Source organism: Podarcis pityusensis, assembly GCF_964106645.2.
Source record: "Podarcis pityusensis genome assembly, chromosome: 9".
Lineage (NCBI taxonomy): Eukaryota > Metazoa > Chordata > Lepidosauria > Squamata > Lacertidae > Podarcis > Podarcis pityusensis.
This window is the reverse complement of record NC_138034.1, coordinates 53,191,378-53,216,360: the sequence shown is the minus strand read 5'-3', so window position 1 is coordinate 53,216,360 and position 24,983 is coordinate 53,191,378. Positions and strand designations below refer to the sequence as shown.

At 42.4% G+C, this 24,983-nt stretch overlaps 2 protein-coding genes across 5 annotated transcripts in view; one reads left to right on the top strand and one right to left on the bottom strand.

Moving 5' to 3' along the window:
* Positions 1–11,975, top strand: part of MCUB (mitochondrial calcium uniporter dominant negative subunit beta) — a 62,105-nt gene extending 50,130 nt beyond the window's left edge. For 3 of the 4 annotated variants that reach the window (XM_081020393.1, XM_081020391.1, XM_081020394.1), the window contains exons 4-8: positions 1,737–1,841; positions 3,933–4,093; positions 5,737–5,940; positions 7,079–7,195; positions 10,717–11,975. In XM_081020393.1, coding sequence (XP_080876519.1) covers positions 1,737–1,841; positions 3,933–4,093; positions 5,737–5,940; positions 7,079–7,195; positions 10,717–10,794 — 665 coding nt within the window. In that variant the 3' untranslated portion in view covers positions 10,795–11,975. Of the gene's footprint in view, positions 1–1,736; positions 1,842–3,932; positions 4,094–5,736; positions 5,941–7,078; positions 7,196–8,103; positions 9,674–10,716 lie in introns of those variants that run through there. The other variant, XM_081020392.1, reaches the window with a different exon arrangement.
* CASP6 (caspase 6) lies at positions 11,083–22,530 on the bottom strand. The gene is made up of 8 exons (XM_081020402.1): positions 22,218–22,530; positions 19,361–19,402; positions 17,477–17,519; positions 16,799–16,951; positions 15,705–15,781; positions 13,981–14,156; positions 13,247–13,397; positions 11,083–12,514 (listed from the first exon to the last, which is right to left on the bottom strand). Exons 1-8 carry the CDS (start codon positions 22,258–22,260, stop codon positions 12,276–12,278), a joined length of 924 nt encoding a protein of 307 aa, XP_080876528.1. The 5' UTR covers positions 22,261–22,530; the 3' UTR covers positions 11,083–12,275.
* Positions 22,531–24,983: the final 2,453 nt, after the last annotated feature.

The following is a 24,983-nucleotide window of genomic DNA, read 5'->3' as shown; positions in this document are numbered from 1 at the left end:
AAACCTAAATTATGTTTATATGAGAATACTGAATCTCACTTGCACTTAACATTTCTTAAATCGGCATTTTTGTGTTGTTGCATTTTTTATTTATTTGTAGAATGCCTGGTAGCCGACCCATAAAAGTTAATAGCAAAACAAAGCAGCGAGAATAATATTTCATATAAATATTTAATGTTTCCCCGCCCTTCCCTCCTTTGATAAATTATACTGGGCCAGATTGCATCCCCAAAAGAGCGGGTGGAGAAGAAAGCTGCTGTACTTGGTTCATTGCTACTGTAATCAGAAGCCCAGCATGAGCCCAGATGACAGAATTCCAGTTAGGATATGCCAGTATGCCTTTGCTAACAGCACATTACTTTGAGTCAGAGATAAGACAGAGAAGCAGGCCATGTTCCAAGCTAGTAGTAATATGTTTTGTCAGAGCCTCTTGTTATGCTAGCTTTAAAGAAACATTAGTGCACTGACGTTGCACCTTTTGGATGAATGACCAGCTCAGTGCTAGAACACATGCTTTGAATGTAGAAGGTCCCCCAGTTCCATCTGGCATCTTTGGTAGGGTCCTTCACTATGCTCTTTTCAGCACCTGGTTTAAAACATCTTTATTTTAGGCCATCCAGACATGTAGAAGTTACAAGCCAAAAGGTTTTAATATATCTGCTTTTATCAATAATTTTAATGTTTTATTTTATATTCTTTAAACTGCTTGGAGGTTTCCTTACAATCAAGGGGTATATCAATATTGTTAAAGAAAATAAATCTCTGTTTAAAGCAGTCTGATAGCGAGAAGGATCTATGACGGAAAGCCACTTGCCATAACCTGCAAATGACAGGATGATAGCAAATTATGGTAAACAGCTCTGACCATGTGGTGCACAGGAAGAGGGAAGCAGGGAGAGTGTGCAGGCAATCACTACACTGTTCCTTGGTTTGATAAAACCATAGGAAGCTGACTTATTCTACTGAGTCAAACCATTGATCTATCTTTATCAGTATTGTCTATGCTTATTGGCAGTGGCTTTCCAGAGTTTCAGGCAAGAGTCTCTCAGCTGTACCTGACGATGCCAGAGTTTGAACCTGGGACCAATGGGAGCCGAAATACATGCTCTGCCATTGAGGTATAGCTCTTCCCGAACCCTGGCCACATTGGTCAGGAGCCCCAAAGCAAAATGCTGCTCCCAAAAGTATTACATTGGGAAGAAGATAGGCTTTTCTTAGAGTATGTGTTCAGAATTAATCCATATGTGGGTGGATACAGTGGTTCTAATCTAGATGCGAGCACATAGGTGGTGATTCTTGGCTTACTAACTTTCAGAATCTTCGGACCAAAGTGTAGATCACACTAATGGTGTGCATGGATGCATGGTAGCTTCTCTTGTTTTTTCCAGGTAAATGGCAGGATTGGAAAAGTAGATTTTGGGAAGCAGGGTTAACCCTTTCTCTCCATGCTGTGATTTCAGTGACGATTGCAACCATCTTCCTCCTAGATTAGTCCTGGGAGGAAAGCTTCCATTGCCTTGATGTCATGTCACGTTTTGAGTTTCACTAGATGTGACAAGAAACAGGAAGTGACAAAACATGGGCCTAGCATAGAAACAACCTAACTCAGTAATTGTTGCTGTAGTAATCCTTGCCTGTATTGAACTTCATTATCTGTGATCAACACAGTACTGGTGCTTCATTACTTAATGAAGCATTTTATTGCTAGTATTGAGGTATTTGCTTTCTCCCTACAGATGGCAGCATGATTTCTTCTTCAACGTTGATGGAGGTTCTTTTGATGAATGATTTCAAACTTGTCATCAATGGTGCAGAATACAGTGTTCATCCTCCACTGAAAGGTACACAATTCCATGACCAACGTGAAATCATCTGGAGACATATTTAATATATTTAAAATCCATTCCTTCAAAAATAGAAGCTTCATGTTTGCTCAGAAGTTAGCCCCATTGAGTTCAATGGGACTTACTCCCAGGTAACTGTGAATAGGAAGATTGCAACCTTAAATCACAAGCAGTCAAAACTGACTTTTTGTTCCATGCTTTAAATGACTGGGATGATAGAGCTGTTCCTTCCTTTTGCAAACCCCCAACCTTAATTTAAATTCTGTCTCTTGAAATAAATGGTGCCTATTGAAATGCATGCAAGTGTTCTTGTTCTTGCATAGCCCTGATTCATTTGCATTATTGTGAGCTTGAATAAGAGGTGAAGTGGGAGAAAAAGAAATAGCAGGAAATGCTTGGCAGCTCAAGGCAGCCTGCAGGAGAAAATACAGTGTCCCTGCAATTTATGCTCACTTTACATAGATCGCAACCTTAGGCAAGGTGTGTGTGTGGGGGAGAGTAAATAAAGGCGATGTGAAGAGTTGCTTACCAGTCTCTGGGAGCATCCCAGGGGCCTAACATCCAGTGGCGTAGCTGGAGGCATATAATTTGGATAAAAAACTTGGCTTCCAGGTGGAAAAATCAAAATTGGAAACAGAATTGTTAGACCCCAAAATTAAGAATTTATCAAGAATGTATAACTTGCTGTTGAAATGGAACACTCAGGATGAAACTGTGAAATCATCTATGATTAAATGGGCACAAGATGTTGGACACAACATCATGATGGCTGACTGGGAACAGTTATGGACCACAGGTATGAAGTTTACGGCATGTAATGCCTTAAGAGAGAATTTAATGAAAATGATTTATAGGTGGTACGTGACACTAGTCAAGCTTGCAAAAATTTACCATCTGCCTGATAATAAATGTTGGAAATGTAATGAGACTGAAGGTACATTCTTTCACCTTTGGTGGACGTGCCCAACGATTAAGACATTCTGGGAGATTGTCTATAATGAAATGAAAAAGGTATTTAAATATACCTTCCTGAAGAAACCAGAGGCCTTTCTCCTGGGCATGGTTGGCCAATTGAAGAAGGATAGAACTTTCTTTATGTATGCTACAACAGCAGCAAGAATACTTATCGCAAAGTATTGGAAGACACAAGATTTACCCACCCGGGAAGAATGGCAGATTAAGCTGATGGACTACATGGAACTGGCGGAAATGACTGGCAGAATCCGAGACCAGGGAGAAGAGTCGGTGGAAGAATACTGGAAAAAATTTAAAGACTATTTACAGAAACACTGTAAAATTAATGAATGTTAGAAGGATGCTGGAATGAAGTTATATGGCTTTAGCAGAAATGTTATAAAGAATTAAGTAAAAATAGACTGTTAATGGGTTAAAGGGGGGAAAAAACAAGGTTAGATTGTGTTAAGATAAATTATAGGACAAAACTGAGAAAGAAGGAAAGTATTTGCTGAAATAGCTAACTGAACTAGAATACAAAAAAGGGAGGTGTGAGGAGGTCGTCGAAACAAGTAAATGAAAGACAAGATATGGAAATATGGGATGTGTTTTTAATTGATTCTGTTTTTGTTCTTGTTTTTGTTTTGTTAAGATAAGCAGTGTTTTTTATTTTTTATGTATTGTATTGCTTTGTTTAACTCTTTTTTTCTTTTTGTAATTTTTAAACTCTTAATAAACATTATTTTAAAAAAATAACATCCAGTGGCGTAGCGTGGAGGGTGCAGGGGGGGCCGGCTGCACCGGGCGCAGCATCTGGGGGTTAGGGTTAGGGGGCGCAAATCCACGGGTTAGGGGGCGCAAATTACTTGCCTTGCCCCGGGTGCTGACAACCCACGCTACGCCACTGCTAACATCTCCTTCCCAGAGACCAGTAAACAGCCCTCTGTTCATAGCGCATGGGGTTCCTGACTTTGGTGATTTTGCCTTTGCACAGAGACTCCCGGAATCAAACCCTCATGTAAGTGGCGGGTCCATTGTACCTGCCCATTGCCCATATCCCTGAAAAGGTATGGAATTTCAGGCCTCCCCAAAGCTGCGCTGGTATAGTGGTTCCAGTTTCTTTCTTTCTTTCAGATCAAATGAGCACAGAACATAAACTGGAGATGGATGACATCAAGTCTATGGTCCACAAGTTGTTTACAGCACTTCACTTAGAAGATCACCAGACAAGGAGGGAGAGGGAATTAATGCAAAAAATGGAACTTCTGAAAGAAGAACTGCTGCCTCTGGAGCAGGTCCGGAAAAATATTTTTTCATACATTTCATATTGTGGAAATCTATTTTGAGTTTAGCAGGTGAAGTCTATGAAATGTGTGGCAGATTTTCCCACTTCTGCACCCATTTTTGACTGGTTCCAGAGACTTGATTTTTGTTACCCCAGTTCAACACAATTTAACTTATCAAAATGGGAATACAAGGCATCTTTCTGTTTTTGTAACATCCTTCAGAGACAGGTCAGATCTGCATACTGAACTGGTATATTTCTACTCCCCATTCCCTATATTGAACCACTAGGTTTATGTCTCCTGTTATAAAACTTTGAATTGGCTCAACTTAATTAATCCACCTTTATAGATAAGTAAAGCAAGTTGTATTCACAGCGAATGCTATTTTTAACATTGAAACTCTCTTAGTATGCTCAGATGTGAATCAAACACATTCTTGTATAACTTAGGTATTGATGTCTATGTAACTTCTTTCCAGATACACTTTTTAAAAACAGCAGTAGTTTGTATTTGATGTAGTTATTTTAGATGTTTTGCTTTGATGATAGTAAACTGTATTCAATGATTGCAAATTAAAATTATTGCAGAAGATGCAGTGTATGTATTTTGGACAGACATATGACTTAATCAGTTTCTTTCATGGATAGTTTGTGAAATGGAGACTCTTTTTCTTTGATAATTGAGAAAGGATAGCAAAAAATATCTCCTTTAAAGCAAAAATTGAGTGTAAATCTCTCTTCTTTGAAGCTTCTCTTGGTCTTTCATTTGGGGGGCCCATTTCACCTTTTGTTTGCTGCCCAATTCTAGCCTTGCTGATTAAAGTAATTATGATTTAATTAGGGTTTCTCAGCTCTGCATCAGTAATGGTATTTTATAAGGGTTTTATGCTATTGATCTTATTTATCTTGTTCTCTGTATTGCTTGCTTAAGTTCTATTAAGTAAATGAAATGTTTCTGCTATACTCCTGAAAACTTCTCCTTGAACACTAGATTTTTCTGTGTGATAATACTAAGGAGACTAATCCGTCTCCCCCTGAATGTCATAGTTGTTAATGAAAAACTGTGGGTATAGGGCTATATACAAATTTAAATAACAACAACTTAATTGTCAGACTCAACTTCTACTGCATAGAAATGAGGCTTAGATACATCCTCTGAACAAAGCAAAATGGTCACACCTGCTTTATGAATAAGAAAGTAGAACATGCTTGCAGGATCAGACCAAGGTCTACAAAAGCCAACATTCTTCTCCAAAAGTAGTTAATTAGAAGAGTAGTCAAGACCATCTAAAAGACTAAGGAAGAAGGACAGTGCTTACTGTTAAATGGCTTCCTTGAAAACAGTTGAATTGTTGTTGGCACCCATCTGTTTTGGAGGACAATGGAGGAGCGCACCTTTATGAGTGAAGTCAAACTATTGGAAGGTTGCAGCACCTGCTATGGCTGTAGAGAGTGATGCAGGAGAAACATGTTTTGTCTCTATGGGAAAGGCTGGCTGAAGACATCATTTGAGACTTCTCTGCACTTCACACAGGGAAATATTTTAATTTATTTAATAATGCACTTTTGAATACAAGGTAATCTGTGGGAGTAGGTGGGGCATGCTTGAACAATGGTGTCTCTTCGGTCTTAACATCGGTTCTCTCTTCCTAGCTTAAAGCTGGAATTACTACAGATGTCGACGCTAAGACTTCTCGGCTTCTATGGATTGGCTTAGCCTTAATGTCAACTCAAGGTGGAGCCTTGGCATGGCTTACCTGGTGGGTCTATTCATGGGATATCATGGAGCCTGTTACTTACTTTATCACCTATGGAACTGCCATGGCATTCTATGCTTACTTTGTGCTTACTAAACAGGTGAGTCTCAGTAAATTTGGAGCTGTAATGTTAGCGGAATCTACATGGTTATCAGAGTGAGAGTCTGCAAGTACATATCTGTGAATCTTCTAAAGTATCCTAACAAGGAGGCCTAGGATTTCGTTAGGTTGTAAAATGTCCATAGACCAAGGTTGGCTAACCTGCAGCCCTCCGCTTCATTGGATTCCATGTCCCATCAACTCCAGCTGGCATGGCAAATGGACAAGGGATTGTGGGAGTTAGGGTCCTTCAGCTTCTGGAGGGCCACAGATTCTCAGGTGGGCACAAGTGCACCACCAGGTAGGTGTTGTTATGCACCACTCACTTGAAGAAGGTGAAAAACTTCACCCATTTGACTAGATGCTGGCTCATCCCTTTCCTTTGGGGGGCAGTTTGTTTTCTGCCTTCACTTGAACTAGACCTATTTTGGAATAGACTGTCCTATTGTTCTGCTCTCCACAGGGTTCATATAATTTTGTGGAGGCTGGTCATTGGATCTATAAAGCTTCTATGCCTGGGGCTACATGCCTGAAGGGTCACCTTCTGTCCTTCAACATATCCATAATCAACCAAGAGTACTTGCCTAAATGTGAAAGGCATGCATCTCATCCATACCATATTGAGTGCTTTTTTTCCCAGTGGCTGATTCACTCTGTCACCTTGGAAGAGTCATTAATGTCTTGGGACTTTGAATCAATCATCTATAAAGGCTAAAATTAGTTATATGAAAGAGTCACAGTGAGGTGGCTTCACATTTCAGTCTTCATATGAAAGTGGCCTTGTAAGAATAATCCCATGTGATAAACAGCACGTTGCCACATGCTGAAAATTACTCAGATCTGTAACATGCATTTCATTGTGATTTTTTTCTACCTCAAAAGCTATCGTGAAAATGAGCCCTTAACATTTTTTAGATCTTTCTGTTTACTGATTTGATGGAACTATGCTACACTGTATGTTTGGTTCTTTTTTACTTTTTTAAAGGGGAAAATGGGCTTGAAATCTAAATTGATTTTTTTTTTAAAGCACTTTATCCACATTTAATGACTGCAGCTGCAGTAAAATGGACAGCTCTGCAATTGTGATCTCCTGGTTGAAAATTTCAGAGTACTCCCTTATATATTGTTTTATTTCACAGGATTATATTTACCCAGATGCTCGGGACAGGCAATTTCTCCACTACTTTCACCAGAAATCCAAAAGCCAGAACTTCGATGTGGATCAGTATAACAAATTGAAAGATGATCTTGCAGAGGTTAGTTGCATAACTTGCTTTGAGTCAATATACTTAAATTTTGTCCTGTAACATAAAAGTGGCTCCAAAAATGTTTTGAAATCCCAACATTGGCCCCCACTTCTGCAGCTGGCACATTTCAGGGAGTAACGCTGTAGTCTGTTGCTAAACAACATGCATAGAAAGCACACTCTTGTAGCCGTAGACAGGCTTCCTTTTTGAAAAGTGGGTTTAAAATGCATATTGACAGCCACTTGACAGGTGAGGAAGAAAAGTAATAATCTTACTTTGGAGGAAATGGGTACAGCTTCCCTTTCCATCTGCTGCAGCAGCTGTGATTAGTGTCAAGGAGATGTGAAATGGAAAACTCTCCAGCTCCAAAGTAAACAAACCCTTATCTCCCTTGCTGTCTCCAAAAGCTAATGGAATGCTTCCCAGCTACTTCAGTAGGCTTTAAAACAAAAATGAATAGTGTTGACCTTGCCAGGCCAGCTCTGCTCAAACCTTCCAAGTCCATAGAGAATTGTTTGGATTAGGGACTTCAGTGCTACTCCTCGATGACAAGTTACAGTGCACCAGCTGCAAAAGAGAGCGCCAAATCATAGGCCTGCCCACCTTCTATATCCCCTCTCAGAACTGGTGAGACATTGCCATAGTCACCAGGTGCAGAAGATGACCCTGGCAGTGTGTTGTGATTTGCAGCTGCTGCCAGCAGCTGCTGCTTTCACTGGATTTGCCAGCCAGGAAGAGGATTCTGCCATCCTAGATGGCACATTAACTTGCTTACGTGATTGCCAGGAGCTCACTGTCAATATAGCACAACACAGTTACAAAGCCAATAGCTTCCCTTGCTATTCTCAGTGCTTCTTTGTCCAGTGGCCCTGTTGGCATCTTTCCCTCCCTGTCACTGCCTCTGCTTACCCTTTCAGATTTCAGGCATCCCTGGAAACGTGTTGCAACTCATGGGAGTCCCAGGCTCCAGGTCTTTGGGGGTTGACCTGTAGCAATTTGTAAGCCGAGGTACAGGTTTTGTGTTGGAAGACATCCCCATTAAACTACTGTTTGATGATTAAATAAATTCTAACACTGGTTGCTCAGTGGAAGAATGCTCATGCTGTTATACTTTAGTATATATATTTACACTAAGTAGATTTCTTTATTGCATTTATATCCTGCACTTTGCCCAATGGTACTGAAGAAGGGAGTGCCCATAAAAGTCCCTGTTGAAATGTCAGGCTGTACGATGGCCAAACCAGCTTCCTGATTTTAGTTAACTGAACCATACTTAATTCTAATCAGAGGTGGGAGGGATCACACGAACCTGCAGGGTGCTCTTGGTTGTTAAACCATGTAACTATGCAGCGTGATGTTTGAGATGTATATTCCATTTGTTCCGCACAACAATCTGTGAGATGAGTGATCGGCTCATGGTGGACATCTGGATTTGAAATGTGGAAATCAGTCTTCTTTGCCACCATTGTGTCTGCTCAGTGTCACAGAGCTAAGCTTGCACAGGTGGTGAAAGGCCTGTTACAATCTGGCCAAAGCAGGGGAAGTGATAGAACCATTGATGCCTGCTGTGAGCATCAAGCAAGACCTTTTGCAGCTAAATCTCCTTGCATCAGTTCTGATTTGGATTCCAGTTTTTGAAATGAGATCAGAGAAATGGACAGACTCCTTGAAGAAATGAAACCAACTGCATATATGCAGCTAGACCCTGGCCCTTCTTGTGCCCTTAACGTGGCAAGTTTAGGTATATCCAGTTGGGTCCCAGAGGTAATCAGTGCCTTCCTTCAAAACTCTGGGAAGCATTCCCTCTATTAAAAAGGCTTTAAAATTACCCTTGACCCTGATGAAGCTAATAACTGTCACCATGCATCCAGTCTATTGTATCTTAATGTGGTAAATTCATGATTGCTCATTAGCAGCAGGGTTTTCTAAATGACAGTAATTACTTGGATCAGTTCCCATCTGGTTTTAGAGCAAAGGAGCAAATACCCTGATGCTAAGTGATTTGGCAGTTTTTTCCTTCCACTTTCCTTTAAGAAGAATCTCCACTGCTTTAAAGGTTGGACATGGCTTTGAAGCTGGTCTTATCATCCTTAAAAGCAGGGCTGGGGAACCCTTTTCATTCCCTTCTGGCCAACCTTCAGATGAGGTGTGGACAGGCACATGCCAGTGGTGGTTGGTGGTCAGAGCTAGAGGCCAAAGTGGGAAGAACTTTTTACCTTGGTGCTGCGGGCTAGTTTCTACATATGCTCGCACATTCGCTTTCTTCCAGGCAAGCAGGAGGCACAGAGGTCAAAGATTCATTCTAGCCAAGCAAAAACAGTGTGGCCTGGGATAGAGTCCTGAGGGCCAGATAAACAAGCCTAGAGGGCCATGTTTGGCCTTCAGCTTTAGGTCTCCCACTCCTGCTTAAGATACTAGTCCTCTGCTTGCTCACCAGGCTCTGCAACCTAAGCTAGCCTGTTACTTCTTTATGGAGTGACTACCCCTAAAATTTGATATTCCTCTTATTACGGCTTACTGCCCTTTGTCCATCGTTTCAAATGGTTGTAGACACAATGAATTTCCTTCCTTGGAATTAAGTGGCAGTTAACTTGGGGAAACAGTTTGGATGTTAAAGTTTGCCATAGCAAATGCATGCTGAGATTTAAAAATTCAGGAACCCCACATGTAAATAACCACAGGGTTCCTGCAACGAGAGCAGATTTCCTCCATGCATGTGATATATAAAAAGTTCCTTTAGAAGCCAACAATTGGTGTACCTTTTATGCTGATGCAGTTAATCTATCCAGTTCCTTAGGCCTAGATGGGGAATCTGTGTTCCTCCAGTTGTCGTCAGACTCCCAATTCAGAGATGGTGTTTCAGTCCAGAAATTACTAGAGCCCACAGGTTTCCCACCTCTGCCTTAAACTCAAGGTTATATAAATGTATACAACTACTAACCTAAGGGCAGAATTATATGTTACAGCAAGCACTCAAGTGCTGGAAGGCAACATGCAGTGAATAACTGGTGGGAGTTAATAGAACCAGTTCCTGGTTTATTCCTCTCTACCTATGCCCCAAGGTTGTTTTTCCTTCAACTAAACAAATTTCTAATCTTAGAGTTAGGGGAGGTGGAAAACATTGCAGAGATTTTTGGAGGGAGAGGAAGAGTTGGACCACATGAAAAATAAAGGCTTTTCAGTGGTATCTGTGGAATGGTGTCCTTGAGGAGATGCACCTGGCTTTGTCCTTGTCAGCATTTAGGCGCCTGGCCAAGACCTTTTTTGTTTATTCAGGCCATTGGTAATTAAGTTGCCTCCTAAGGTGGTGCATCTTGTCATCCTTATTGGGTGAGCATTTTGTAATGCTTTTTCTGCTTTTGATTTGCTTTTATTTGTTGTAGTTTCCCTCTGAGGAACCCCTTCTTTGCCTTGTAACATGACTGAATGCCAACAGCCATCCAGATGGCATTAACTAGGCATCAGAAAGATTCTGAAGGGTTTCACACCTGCAAGCTCACCAGTTTATATTTCTCTCTTCTCACTGCTAGGTGGAAGAATCCTTGAGGCGGCTGAAGAATCCCTTACAATTGCGTCTTCCTATCGAAGAAATAAATGACAAACATTAATTTTTTTGATAATTATTAGCCTTGTTGAATTGCCTCATAAGATTTGAAACTGGAGTATTCTGGACTAACGTAGTCCTTCTGTTTTTGAAGGGGTTTGGGGGTGAAGAAATCTACAAGGAGCAGCTAAAACTGTTTCTGATAACCGAGATTTCTTTTTCATGTTTTACAAAGAAATTCAGACTCCCCATGTATATAGTTTGTTTCTTAATACTGTTCACAATAAAAAGAAACATGTAGCAGCTACTATTGAATTAATAATGTATACTTGATTGAAAGAAGAGACAAAAATGATTTTTAAAATTTTTATTTTAATCTGGAACCCTTCAATTTGAATGTAACTTTATAATAAGGTAAATAAAAAATGCATTGCTGTTTTGGGCTTATTTTATTTTCTGAGTTAAGATCTGTTCAGCAAAAAAATTTTAAAAAGCACCTCCTAAGTTTTCAGAAATCCTCACATGCACAAATAGTTTTAGTGTCTGTGGCTTTTTATAAACATATAAAGTTTCTTGTTACATTTAAGATGCAAAGTCCACGGGGCACAACTCACCTGTACAAACAGCACCACCCCCAACGTCAGGGAGCAAGATAGTACATGTCCTAGCACCTATAGAACAACAGCTAATGGCCTGCAGTAGGTCAAGCTACTTTATAATAATTTTGAACTATAAATGGGATGCCTGGAACTCTTTTGACCGTACCAGCCAGTTACACCAGTCAGTGGCAGTTGCACAACTGAGTCTGACAGTGTTCAGATGGTATTTGCCAGGCTAAAGTATGGGGATGAGGTCAGATAATGGAAATGATCCCTACAAAAGCATTATTGTATGGGAGCGGGAGAGAGAGAGTACAAAATCTAAAGTTTCAAAATGAAGCTTGTAAACTCATGCACTTGAAAATAGTTAAGTCTGATTAACTGCTTCTTTCTTGCTCAAATGTAAAAAGATTGACTTATTTTCCAAAATTCTCTGAGGTTCGGTAAGTATAATGTTGATTTCTAATCCAATAATTTCAAATGCAGTGCATAAAAAGTACTTCTGGTTTTAAAATGTTGAATTTTATGGAAAGTTCAGCATTATACAACTTCCTTTCAAATTTCTTTTTGCAATTTTTCTGACAAGTTAAAAAAAAGTCTTTCAGATTTTGAAATTATCTTACAATATTTACAATCCCTTTTTTTTTTTTAAAGGACCTTGCTGGTTGTAATTTGGTTACTTGGGTCTTCCATTATTGCTACTTTGTAGTTTTGCAAATTGTCTTAGTTGATCAAGAAAAATAAGCACGATTTCTTAACTGAAATAGTGCACACTGACAATGCTTGACAGTGCAGTTCCAAATATCAGCTACGCAGAAGCAACCCCATTGAGTTCAGTGGGAATTACTCCCAGGTAAAAAAGTACAGGATTGCAGCCTGAATCTATTACCCCATATGTCAAGATTGTGGGTAGTTTGAGATAACCTCTTGTTACTGCTCCTCAGTGTTATTTTGATTTTGGGTAGAAATGCAGCTTCTTAGTCAACATTGATGCAAAGCAAGGAATCTGCTTTTTCCCTATAGCATTAAGATCTTTGCACATATCCACTCTGCGATGAGCCACCTTCCTGTTAACCAGCGTCAGTAGCTCTGTGAACTCCAGGGAAGAACCATGTTTTCTTATCATCTCACACAGATCTTGAATGTACCAAGAACCATTTACAGTCTCGCGATGAGAATAGTACCCTATTGCAAAAAGGGGGAAAGGGTATTAAGTCTTTGTCATGTCTGCAGAAAAGCCTTGGATCTGAACCTGCATTCAATTATTTTTTTAAAACTAGCAAATAGTAATCTAAGAGATTATTAAACCTAATTCCATGCTTTGGGAAAGCTGAAAATAATCACACACCCTGATCTAAAAGCATGTTTCCTGTCATCAACTGAACTTTTTAAATAAATATGCTTAGGATTACAGCCTTAGTTGGTCTTGAGGGACATTCATTTGTGGAACAAGAATGATTAAGGGCTTAAAAATATTTTTTGCACTATTAATGAGTACAGCTTGCAGCAAGAATCCAACGTGTGTCCAACTTCAACAGCAGAAGACAACAGGTGTACTTCCACTTTGGACAAAGCTTTAATCCCAAGGCAGATCCTTAAAAACTCTGAACTGAACTTGCCTGAAGCAGTCTAGTCTCAACGCTTCAGAGATACCTCTGAGCTACAGAGGGTGTTTTTGTTTTTTTACTTTCTCAAGCCAAATTTTTGAACCTTCCACAAGCAACTCCTATTAAAGGAAATGGGTGGTTTTTGCATACATTTTTTCTTATCGTAAATATAGCATGCAACCCTGCACATGGCAATAATACAAGTATACACAGAGACTAACTTCAAGGAAATTGCCTCTCTCTTTTGTAGATAACTGCTATTTCACGGAATCAGCAGTTACAGACAGCCGGGGGGCGGGGTGCATTTTACCTTCTGCAACCGAGTAACACATGAGGAAGTCTGCCCCAGCAGGCAGTGTATATACGGCGGCAGCATCAACTTGTGTTTCATTGATTTCTGTTTTGCTATCCACTGTGTCACGGTGAAGGACTGGGTCGTCATGCCTGTCTCCTCTGCATGCCTGTGGGAGGAGAAACGGTTGGAAACGAAGTCTCACAGCTGGACACCATTCTAACGCAGAACCTTTCTGAGTTCTGCCTTGGTTAACATACACTGAATATATACTTAAATATTTGGTTACGCTTTGCTGAGTCTTTTGGTAGGATGACTCAGCTTAGAAAGTGCAGCAAACACTGGGAAAAGGGTGTGTGTTTTTCACTTTGGAATTGAGTTTAGAAAGAAGCATGCTTTGTACTTCCTATCATATGCATAAACCAAGGCAATACTTAGAAAAGCAAGGGAATATAAGGTGGCTCTATGATACCGAAGAGTTTTCCATAAACTGACACATGAAGTTCTGTCTACCCCAAACTGAGGGCAGGAACTGCAAGAAGCAGCAGATAACTGGGCCACTGACTATTCAGTTGGAGGAGGGGTTTTTGTGTTTCCATTTTTTTATTTCTGTATTGTTTCCAATAAAATACACAACTGTCTCCTCCTGCCTTCCCTAGCCTGGTGGTGACCTGGCTGGTACTGGTGGGAATTCCAGCCCAAAACACCTGGAGGGAATCATGTTGTGGTTTAATTCACGAGCACCACCTTACCTGAATTATAAATACTTTTGGCTTCCCAACTAGGCTTGGGCATTTGTCTCCTCTGAACATCTTGGTTAATTCCTGTATCTTTATTTTAGCATCGTAGGCATAAACATGATCATCTTCTCCGTGGCTCAGGAAAATGCACACGAAGCAGTCTGCATCTTCATGCTGGTCTGTAGACACTGCAAAACAATGCCGTTGAAAAACGTTATTTTAAAAGCAATGGTTGGTAAAGTAGTGATGAACAAAGTACCCTGGGGTCATGTTGGAGCTGAGCTCAGCAAACCCAAGCTATCCCCACCCCCCAAAAAAGGGAAAATAGCTCATGCGCTTTTATACTAAGATGGATTGAAAATATGAACCATATTTTGGTCTCGATTGTATCACTGGAAGTCTCTGTCGTATCCAGCACCTCTACAAATTCCTCATGGGGCCCTGAATCCTGCACAGCTGCACTTTTGTATTCCTACTAAACCTCAAAACTAGAGGTTCTTGACAGAAACAGTGTTCAGAATGAAAGAGACATGGGCTTCAAGGTGACCTTGTTGCCTCCATCAAGCCGGATTGATAAGCATCCATACTAGGGACTCGGGTACCCAAAAAGCTACTGCTTGGGCTATTGCTGTATCTGGATTCAAGGTAAGGAAAGGAGGCTCCTTACAGGCAGAGACAATTAAGAACTATGGGTTGGGCAAATAGTGCTTTCTTCATAGTGCGGGTGAGTACTATGAATGGAACAAGTTCTTATTTAGAGTCAGGTGACTTAATTGGAAAGGCTATTAAACTACATCGATATTGCCTGCTAATTCAATGATACATTCCCACTCAAATTCTAGTACCTTAGGCTGCAATCCTAACCCCGCTTTCCTGGGAGTAAGCCCCACTGAATTCACTATGACTTACTTCTAAGTAGACACAATGAGACTGTGCTGCAAGTATCATCACAATTTTGCTAGAGCCTACTTGGTGCATTCTGGCTGTTCTGGAACTGCAGTTCAAAACCAGCTTTGTTTCAGACTTGATATCACTGCTGCAATTTTCCAGATTTAAGTCAACCACAGCAGCAGGTTTCATTCATTAAACATAAAATACGCTCCTTTACATTGTTGGAAGGCTATCTAGTTCAACATCCTGCTGATGCTGAAATACACTACTAGAGCATCCCTAATGTTGGTCATTCAGTCCCACTGTGTAGTGGGAGACTTACTCTAATGGAGAGTAAGTCTCCCACTATCACAACACAGTCTTCCACCTTTCTTCCTAATGGCGCAACAGAAAACATGAGTGTTTCCATCCTAGTGGCAGCCCTTCAAATATTTGGCCATCATATCTGCTCTTACTTATTGCTATTGTCATAATTCAGCTATTGCTTTATCAATCTGGATCAGGCATAGGCAAACTCGGCCCTCCAGATGTTTTGGGACTACAACTCCCATCATCCCTGACCACTAGTCCTGTTAGCTAGGGATGATGGGAGTTGTAGTCCCAAAACATCTGGAGGGCCCAGTTTGCCTATGCCTGATCTAGATACTTTGGATCAGTTCAACTCTCATAAGGAAACTAAGCAACTGTGACAGTAGCATATTTCTTTTCTATTATTTTTTTTTACCGTAACACACTTTTATCAAGAAAGGGTTAAACAAAAGGTTTTAAGTTGAACACATTCACTATTAAAGCTGTATAATAATCATAGCAGAATTTACTCAAGTAAATAAAGCAAAGTCACCTACCGTTGTAAATGTTTTGCAACACTTCAACTGCTTTAAGGTCATCAAAGCACTTCACTTCAAACCCAAGCTCCGTCAAACTAGTATAAACAGGAACAAGAAAAGTCTTGCAAGTTGCATTTGTTTCTTGATTTTTCTCTTCTTGAGAAAATGCAGCCTTAGAAATGTGTGGGGTACTAATAACTAACCAATGACATATGACATGGTTTCTCCAAAACAGCAATAAGGGAACAATAAAACTACTTTTTGAAGAGAAAGCTATCCCAACTGTTTTAACTTGAGTAATCTGCTGGGAAGCAGTTTACGAGTGGCTTGACCTTAATTGAACAGGAACCAGGGGTTCCTTTGGAAACTTTCTTGGGACTTCTTAAAGCAAATACTGGATCAAAAAAGCATATTGATAGCTTAACACTCTCCCCTCTGCACCCCATTATCGATCTGCCATGTAATTTATTGGTTGATGCAGTGTTCAGGAATAGAGGGAAAATAAGGTGTTTTCTCTCCTACAACTCTTAACAGGTTGCTCTGTGTACTCCTATCCTGCACTCAAAACTGCTTAGAAGCCATTTTTGGCAAGTAGGTGGTCTATAAATGAAGAGAAAAATAATGTGCAGCCACAAGAGTGGGCTGGGTGCCTTCTAAGGTACACCTTCAGTTCATGTGGCGTCATGCTTCTCTGCAAAACACAGGTGGCTTGTGACAGGCAAGTCAACATGGGATGGGTTGCCTAAAAGTTTGAAAGCTGCATTCAAAGTGCTTTATATACAGTCATTCTTTGAACTGCACCTGTAATGTTCACCTGTATATTGGTCGGTGGGGAAAGACTTGAGTCATAATGACCAACTAAGGAACACATGTCTGAGGCAGCATTTGAACTGTGGACTTCACAGCTCATGCTTTTTTAGTCCTTACAGTGCACTCATTCTCAGGGCAAGTCCCAAGTGGGCTTCATCATTTTTATACACGATGATTTTGTCTTTAAGAAACTTCATTCTTTGGTGTTTTTATGTATAAATGGCATGAAGTTGAACTGGATTCTCCCTACTCCGCCCACAAACTCACACATGCTTAAAAATAATTTGAGAACATCTCCACACCTGCGTTTTAGGTTATCCCTGTCAGCTTGGGTGCCACGTCTCTCTGGTAATGTCAAGTGCCAGAAAAAACGTTCGTGGTTGAAGATCAGAGCAAGTCCCCTCCTCTTGTGGTTCATGTTATACTCCACTGCTGGATCAAAAAGCTGGATGTTTCTACAAAAGTAAGGAGTTTTCAGTTATTAAATCCAGTCTCCCTCTCTCTCTCATATGCACACCACCTTGCTGAATCTACTGGATCAAGCCAGGATCCAAAGAACTGTACAACTAGTTATACATGGCCAGAGGGCTTGTATGCTTCTAAAATAACAGGTCCCAATTCCATATGCCAGTTGTAGTTTTGCCAATCAAACAGGATTTATTCCATACGAAAATAGTCCAGTCATTGTATATACACACACAAATATAAACACATTGCTTTAGGATAGAAAATTTACACTGCACTGACAACTCTTAATTCTGTGATAAACCCAGTTACAACAGTCAAATAATCAGCAAGTACAATTTTGGTTGCACCTAGAAAGGTTATCTTTTGTATTGTGAGCACGTCAGAGCACAGCCATACTTATTAGAGATCCAGTAAATATTGAGGGTGTGGTTGTGCATATACTGTGGAAAATACTTTTCCGTCTCTTTGTTTTCAGCTACAAACAGCTGTTCAAGGACAATAGAGATTCTTACCTTTCACCAATGGCATCTGTTTCAGTGTGGTTTTGCTGTCCATCTATAATTTGAAAATAATTCAAAACATGGTTGACCCAATATACTTAAAGGCACAAATGAAATATATATAAATGACCTATTTTTCAAATAAGCTTTTAAGGAATGTATCATCAACTTGTTCCAAAGATGTTTTCATTTGAGATAACTGGGTTTGTTCCTGTATTAAGATTTTGCTATAGTAAATCAAGAGCTTCTACAACTCTTGTCCCCAAATCTGTAATTTTGCATAGGTAGACTTGCACAAATCCTTAGAGGACAGTTTGTGTGTATCGTTGGATCACAGCACCTGCAATGAACAGGGGAAATAACAGGACGTAGAATCATAGAATCATAGAATCATAGAGCTGGAAGAGACCACAAGGGCCATCGAGTCCAACCCCCTGCCAAGCAGGAAACACCATCAGAGCACTCCTGACATATGGTTGTCAAGCCTCTGCTTAAAGACCTCCAAAGAAGGAGACTCCACCACACTCCTTGGCAGCAAATTCCACTGTCAAACAGCTCTTACTGTCAGGAAGTTCTTCCTAATGTTTAGGTGGAATCTTCTTTCTTGTAGTTTGGATCCATTGCTCCGTGTCCGCTTCTCTGGAGCAGCAGAAAACAACCTTTCTCCCTCCTCTATGTGACATCCTTTTATATATTTGAACATGGCTATCATATCACCCCTTAACCTCCTCTTCTCCAGGCTAAACATGCCCAGCTCCCTTAGCCGTTCCTCATAAGGCATCGTTTCCAGGCCTTTGACCATTTTGGTTGCCCTCCTCTGGACACGTTCCAGTTTGTCAGTGTCCTTCTTGAACTGTGGTGCCCAGAACTGGACACAGTACTCCAGGTGAGGTCTGACCAGGGCAGAATACAGTGGCACTATTACTTCCCTTGATCTAGATGCTATACTCCTATTGATGCAGCCCAGAATTGCATTGGCTTTTTTAGCTGCCGCATCACACTGTTGGCTCATGTCAAGTTTGTGGTCAACCAAGACTCCTAGATCCTTTTCACATGTACTGCTCTTAAGCCAGGTGTCACCCATCTTGTATTTGTGCCTCTCATTTTTTTTGCCCAAGTGCAATACTTTACATTTCTCCCTGTTAAAATTCATCTTGTTTGTTTTGGCCCAGTTCTCTAATCTGTCAAGGTCGTTTTGAAGTGTGATCCTGTCCTCTGGGGTGTTAGCCACCCCTCCCAGTTTGGTGTCATCTGCAAATTTGATCAGGATGCCCTTGAGTCCATCATCCAAGTCATTGATAAAGATGTTGAATAAGACCGGGCCCAAGACAGAACCCTGTGGCACCCCACTAGTCACTCTTCTCCAGGATGAAGAGGAACCATTGATGAGCACCCTTTGGGTTCGGTCAGTCAGCCAGTTACAAATCCACTGAGTGGTAGCATAGTCAAGACCGCATTTTACCAGCTTCTTTACAAGAATATCATGGGGCACCTTGTCAAATGCCTTGCTGAAATCAAGGTAGGCTACATCCACTGCGTTCCCTTCATCTACCAGGCTTGTAATTCTGTACATTTCATTCTAAATGCACATACAGAGAAGCTTCATTAGAACAATCAGCCATGCCTACAAATTTAATGTGTATTAGTTCATTCCCTATGCAAACAATCCAGCTTGGGTTAATGAAGCAAGAGTGTACCACCTTCCCATAAATCAGATCCACCTCTGAATGTTTTCACCTCCACAGGAATACACCCACACCCCATCTGGGGAGGAAGATTTCCTTCTCCAGCTTGCTTCCCTGTTCTGTTCCCACTTAGAAAAGCTTTCTAAGTGGAAACAGAACACTTTTTTGAATAGCTTTCAATTATATTTTGAACAAACAGCAGATACTTTACCTCTGTCTTGCAGTACACTCTTGCTGTCCACATGGATTTCTCCTATGGCAGAAAACAACATATTTAGTGTTGCAATAAAAGTGTAGACTGTTCACTTCTTTTCTGAAGTTCTATATATAATTGTGTTGGTTCCAAGGTTTTGTAGATTCTGCTTGCTCATTAAACTCAAGAAGACTTTAATCCAGCCTTGGCCAGGTGTCCATGCTGATTTGTGCAGCTGTATGCCTGCAGAACAGTGATAGGGAAACTGTAGCCTTCCAGACACTTTGAATTACATACAAGACCTTGTCTCTGGCCATGCAGGTTGGGACTGATGGGAATTGAAAGTCCAACTATGATGCACTCTAAGACAAAACACGGGTTAGCATGAACACAAGGGTTCCCAGAGAAATCACAGCCACTGCACTCCTCCCCTGGTCCACCTGGTGCAGCAAGGTAAATCATGATTGGGACTAGTGTGCTGACCAAACCTGGGCTCATAGCTTGTCTTCGCCAAAGAAATCATGAGCTGTAAAACAAAGAAGAAACTTACAGCTCACACTTTCTCTGGAGTAGAAAATGGAAGTTGGTGCTGCCCTAAAGACTGTCACATTGTTGTTGGGACATGAGACAATGGAATGTGCCTCTGGGGGTGAAGTCAAATGGCTGCATTAGCAGCACTGAAGTGACCTCCCTGGAGCACAAACCTGGGCAGTGTTTATGGATGTCCTGAGCTGCACAAGGACAAGACTCCCCCCCCCCCCCATCTCACAGATGTGTTTCAAAGGAAAGCAGAGAGATGCATTTGGCACCAGTTTGGCAGGAGCCGCTGGAAGACGCCATCCAATTATCTTGGGGATGCCACTCTGGATTTGTATAGGGTTTACACCTCAGCCTTGTCTTCTCCCGAAGATATCCCGCAATCATAGAATCATAGAGTTGGAAGAGACCACAAGGGCCATCGAGTCCAACCCCCTGCAAAGCAGCAGAAGTTTAGGATCAGAGTTTTCCTTCTCCTAGATGAGCTACCTTCCCAGGTGAATGCGCCCCACCTGCCCCTCACTTCCCTCCACAGCACATGCAGAAAGTGTCGTCTTGACCATTGGTCTTGTCTGCTAAATCCGCAGAAGCCTGTCTTCGCATGCAGGGGAAGTCCCTAACTCACTGAAGGTTTGAGACCAGCCAGGCCATCAAAGCCATTCTCGGGCATAGCTGTCAACTTTCGGATTTGAAAATAAGGGATCAGCAACCTCACCTGTCCCAGGGACAGTCTACAGGATATCTAACAATCCGGGATAGCAGCGGGAAGCAGCGCTGGATTAAGCAAATTTCACGCAAAAAAAGGGAAGGTTGACAGCTATGTTCTCGGGGTGTGGCTGCTGCGGCCACCTGCTGACAGCTTCTAGACATAGCTGTCAACTGTCCCTTATTTGGCGGGAAAGTCCCTTATCCCAGCGCTGTGTCCCGCTGCTATCCCTTATTGATGATGTCCCTTAAATTTCTCGGGTTTCAAAGGAAGCAACTCCTCTCTCTCCCTCCCTCCCTGCCAGCCAGGGAGGAGGGAGGCTCCAACTATGTTGCTTGGCTGCATTGCTCACCCAATAAAGAGTCTAAGAACGACTGGGGGTTGGAGCTTGCATGCCTTGTGCCGATCAAATCGGCTGAGTTGCCTGGGGACTCGCCTTTGCTCAGCGCTTCCCAGCGGAGAGGTGACGGTGATTTTCCTTGCTGCATCCCCTTTGCCAGGTTGCTGCGCTGTGGGAACCACCGCTTGAGGCTTCGTTTGGCTGCTGGCTGGGCTTTCTGCCTTTGGCTCGGAGGGGCTCAGAAGTTGAACATACCCGTGTTAGGAAAATCCCTTATTTTGGCTGCTGGTCCCTTATTTTCGAGGCTGCTGGTCCCTTTTTTTCAAATCTGTAAGTTGACAGCTATGCTTCTAGGAGCCACAGGTGAGAGCTGAGCGCACCCTGTACTGTTCTTTCCAGTTACCCCACGGAATCACCGGCTCTCCCCAGCAGCCAGGCACCCGACTCCCTGCCCTGCGGGAGCGACAGCAAACGTGCCCGGCAGCTACAACCCAGCCCAAAACACAGCGACGCGGCCACGTGACGACAAGGAGACGGAGGGGCGGAGCGGGAGGAAACACAGGAAGGCGAGAAAGAACAAAGGAACGAGTAGAACAGAAGCCGACTCGAACCAAGAGGACAAAGGGCGGGCGTGGACAGCAGTTTTGCTTTCTCTCTCCCCCTACCTCAACGGTAAAAAAGAATACCCCTTCGTGCCCCCCTGCTTGAACTAAGCCTCAGGAGGTCCGTGTATCATATACTGATCACTAAATGCAAGTACAGATGCACAAGCCATTCTTTCCTGAACACGAGCGTTCTGCAGATGAGAGTTCTTGCATGTACACCACCCATTTCAAAGAGTCCTGGGAATCGCGGGTTCATAAAGGGTGCTGGAAACGGGGGCTCATTGAGGGGTGAACTGCTGTTCCCAGGGCTCTTCCGGCGAGCAAATACGCTTTAAATGAACTGGGTGTCCCCCTGGTTCCTATTCAGACGTTGACACGCAGGCAGACTCCAGACCCCACCGACAGGATCCCTCGCTCTCTCCGGGGGTTAAAGGCGGCGCGCAGCCTTCCTACTTGGGGGCACCTTTTGGAGACCCGTCTCCCGCGGCTGTTCCTCCCCGCCGGGAGAAATTCCCGAGCTCTGACCATGCAGGCGGAGAAGCCGAGCAAAGGGGAAGGAAGAGCCGCGACCGGCTGCACCCGGGCCGCGCTCAGGCTTCCTGCCCCGCCGCCGCTCGGTTTCTCCACCAGTGCGCAAAGGGCGCCTTTGTGCACAGACGCCCCTCGCGCTCGGCTTCCGGCGCCTACCTGAGCCGTTGTTGGAGTTTCTCTGCCGCTTGGAGCTCGCCATGGCTGGGCTTTCGACTGGCACGCCCGAGACTGAGGGAGGAACCCCCTTGGGTGCTGCTTCTGCCGGAGTCAGCGTTTCTCCACCTCCAGGCAGCCGCCTTCCTCCGCCCACCTTTTTCTCCCCCTCCACCCAGCCCGAGTTATCTTCCTCTGTCCCTCTCGGTTATCCAGGCGGGGCGTGGGCTGCCGCTCCTGGGTGCCAGCCTGGACGCACGGCTCGAGGAAGCTTCCGTGTTCCTTCCCTCCGAAGGTCAAAGAACTCGCCAGGGCTTGTCCCCGAGGCTTGTTTTCGTTGCCAGCCCCCAACACTGCCTTCCCAAGACGTGTCCAAGCAAAGCAACAAATGCCAACCGCCTCCCCTCCCCAAGGTGTATACAGTACCCAGGCTGGCCCACTTGTGAGGTAGAAAAATAGCACAGGGCTCTCTTCCTGGGATTAAAAAACACATTGATAATAAATATATAGAGGTTTGCTGCCTATTACCTAATGGCTGGGCCGGTCCTGTTCCTACAACTTAATTTATTTTTATTTTATTCTATAATTTTTCTTAAATTTTCTGTTTTACATTTTAGAATATTCATTTAAACAACCTTAAAATATCAATGACTTCCCTTCTTCTCTTTCCATGGTTCACTTTGCAAAACATAAATCCCTGCATGTTAATAGGAGCAGGCTAGCGCATTTTGCCGCCTGAAGCAAAAGATGTTGTTCAATGTCTTTATAAACAATTTGGATGAAGGAATTGAAGGGATACTCATCAAATTTGCAGATAACACCAAACTGGGAGGGGTAGCAATTCACAGAAGACAGAATCAGAATTCAAAATGACCTTTACAGATTGGAGAACAGGGCCCAAGCTAACAAAATGGTTTTCAATAGGGATAAATGTCAGTTTCTGCACTTAGGCAGGAAGAACCAGATGCACAGATATAAGATGGGGGACACCTAGCTTACTAGAAGCACATGTGAAAAGAGTCTCTAGGGGTTTTGGTGGACACACTGAAAGGAAATTTCCAAAAGGCAGTGTTTCTGCCTTTATCTATGGGTAATCTCATTGCCTTCATCACCACACCGCAACTACTGTAAGACTGTAGTCCAGGCTTCATGAACCTCAGCCCTCCAGATGTTTTGAAACCACAATTCCCATCATCCCTGACCACTGGTCTTGCAAGCTAGGGATCATGGGAGTTGTAGGTCAAAAACATATGGAGGGCCAAGGTTGAGGAAACCTGCTGTAGTCCTCCTCTAAAAAGAAAATGTAATTGACTAGACATAAAAATGGTTAGCATTCAAGGGTGTGTACCAATGTTTCCACTTGACAAAAATAAAACATGATATACAGGCTGCTGGCAGGGTGGTAGAGGATATAAACATTACCTGTGATGTAACCCAACACAAAAAAGCCACTAGCATGACATACACTGTTTCTAACATGTAACATACTGAAGACTAGGAATTGTATCTAATGGTGACTTTGGGCTGGCAGAAGCGTGTCTGCTTGCATGAGTTAAACATCTGGTTGCTACTAACCACAAGTCCTCCTACCCCAAAAAGCTTTCCCTGCCAGCTGGGTAGAGAATGGGTATGGCCCACAAATTGTAGGGGAGGGTTTGTGAAAATGGGTTGTCTCACCTTGTTAGCAGAAGCACTTTTAGCACAAAAAGTACCATTGACTGCAACCCAGTAACTCAAACTGACCTTATGTCTAAGGATCTATCCCTACTTAAATGGGAGTGAGCTCCAATGAATCCATTGGGAATAACTACTGAGGCGTGTATAGGATTGTGCAGCAAGTGTAATAATGTAAATGTTGACAACTTCCAGAGGGATCAGTTTGTAGGTAGAAAAGCTTCTTCATGAGGCTGGCAAGTTCCCACTTAGTACCACTAAATCCAGTGTCTTCTGTGGTGACCACTTCCAGGACCGTCTGATTAACATCGCAGGAAGCTGCCTCACTAGGTCCACCTAGTGCATGTTTGGATGATGGGGGCTTTCAATAGTCCCAGCCCTATATCAGAGACTGAACCTAGGAAAATGTGCATGCAAAAAACGCACGTGCTCTACCATTGTGTTATGGCAGGCATGTCCAACAGGTACATCACAATCTACTGGTAGATCACAGGGGTGTCCCACGTAGATCACGGAATGAAGTTTAGTGATTGCCTTTGGTCAACCCGCCCCTAGCTCCTGCAATGGCAATGGGTAGATCACAGCCGGTCTTTTTATACTGTGAGTAAATCACAGTCTCTTGAGAGTTGGACGTGCCTGTGTTATGGCACTCCTATATAAGAATCACCTTTTCTTTCCAAACTTAAAAATTAAACCTTGGTCAAGGTATACCTGGAATCTTTGATCTCTTAGTCACAGTTGTGTCAACCCTGTGCTAACATAAACAGAACTATTGGGTCACAGTAACCTGATTTCTGACCCATATACTGTATAAATTTATTCAGTTTGCATTAACAACAATAATAATCCCAGACATATATTGACATGCTGTAACCTTTGTTAACTTTAATTATCTTTTAAATTGTTTTAATTATTTGGTTTTAACTGGTTTTCATTGATAATTTTAATATTTCTTGTAAACTGCTTAAAGGTTTTTATGACAGTCAAGCAGTATACAAATCTTGAAATTGTGGGGAAATACAAAAGACCTGTGTGGAGTATGGAAGCCCAACTGCCACCTGTAACTAGATATTCTCTTCAGAGCTGCAGACGCCT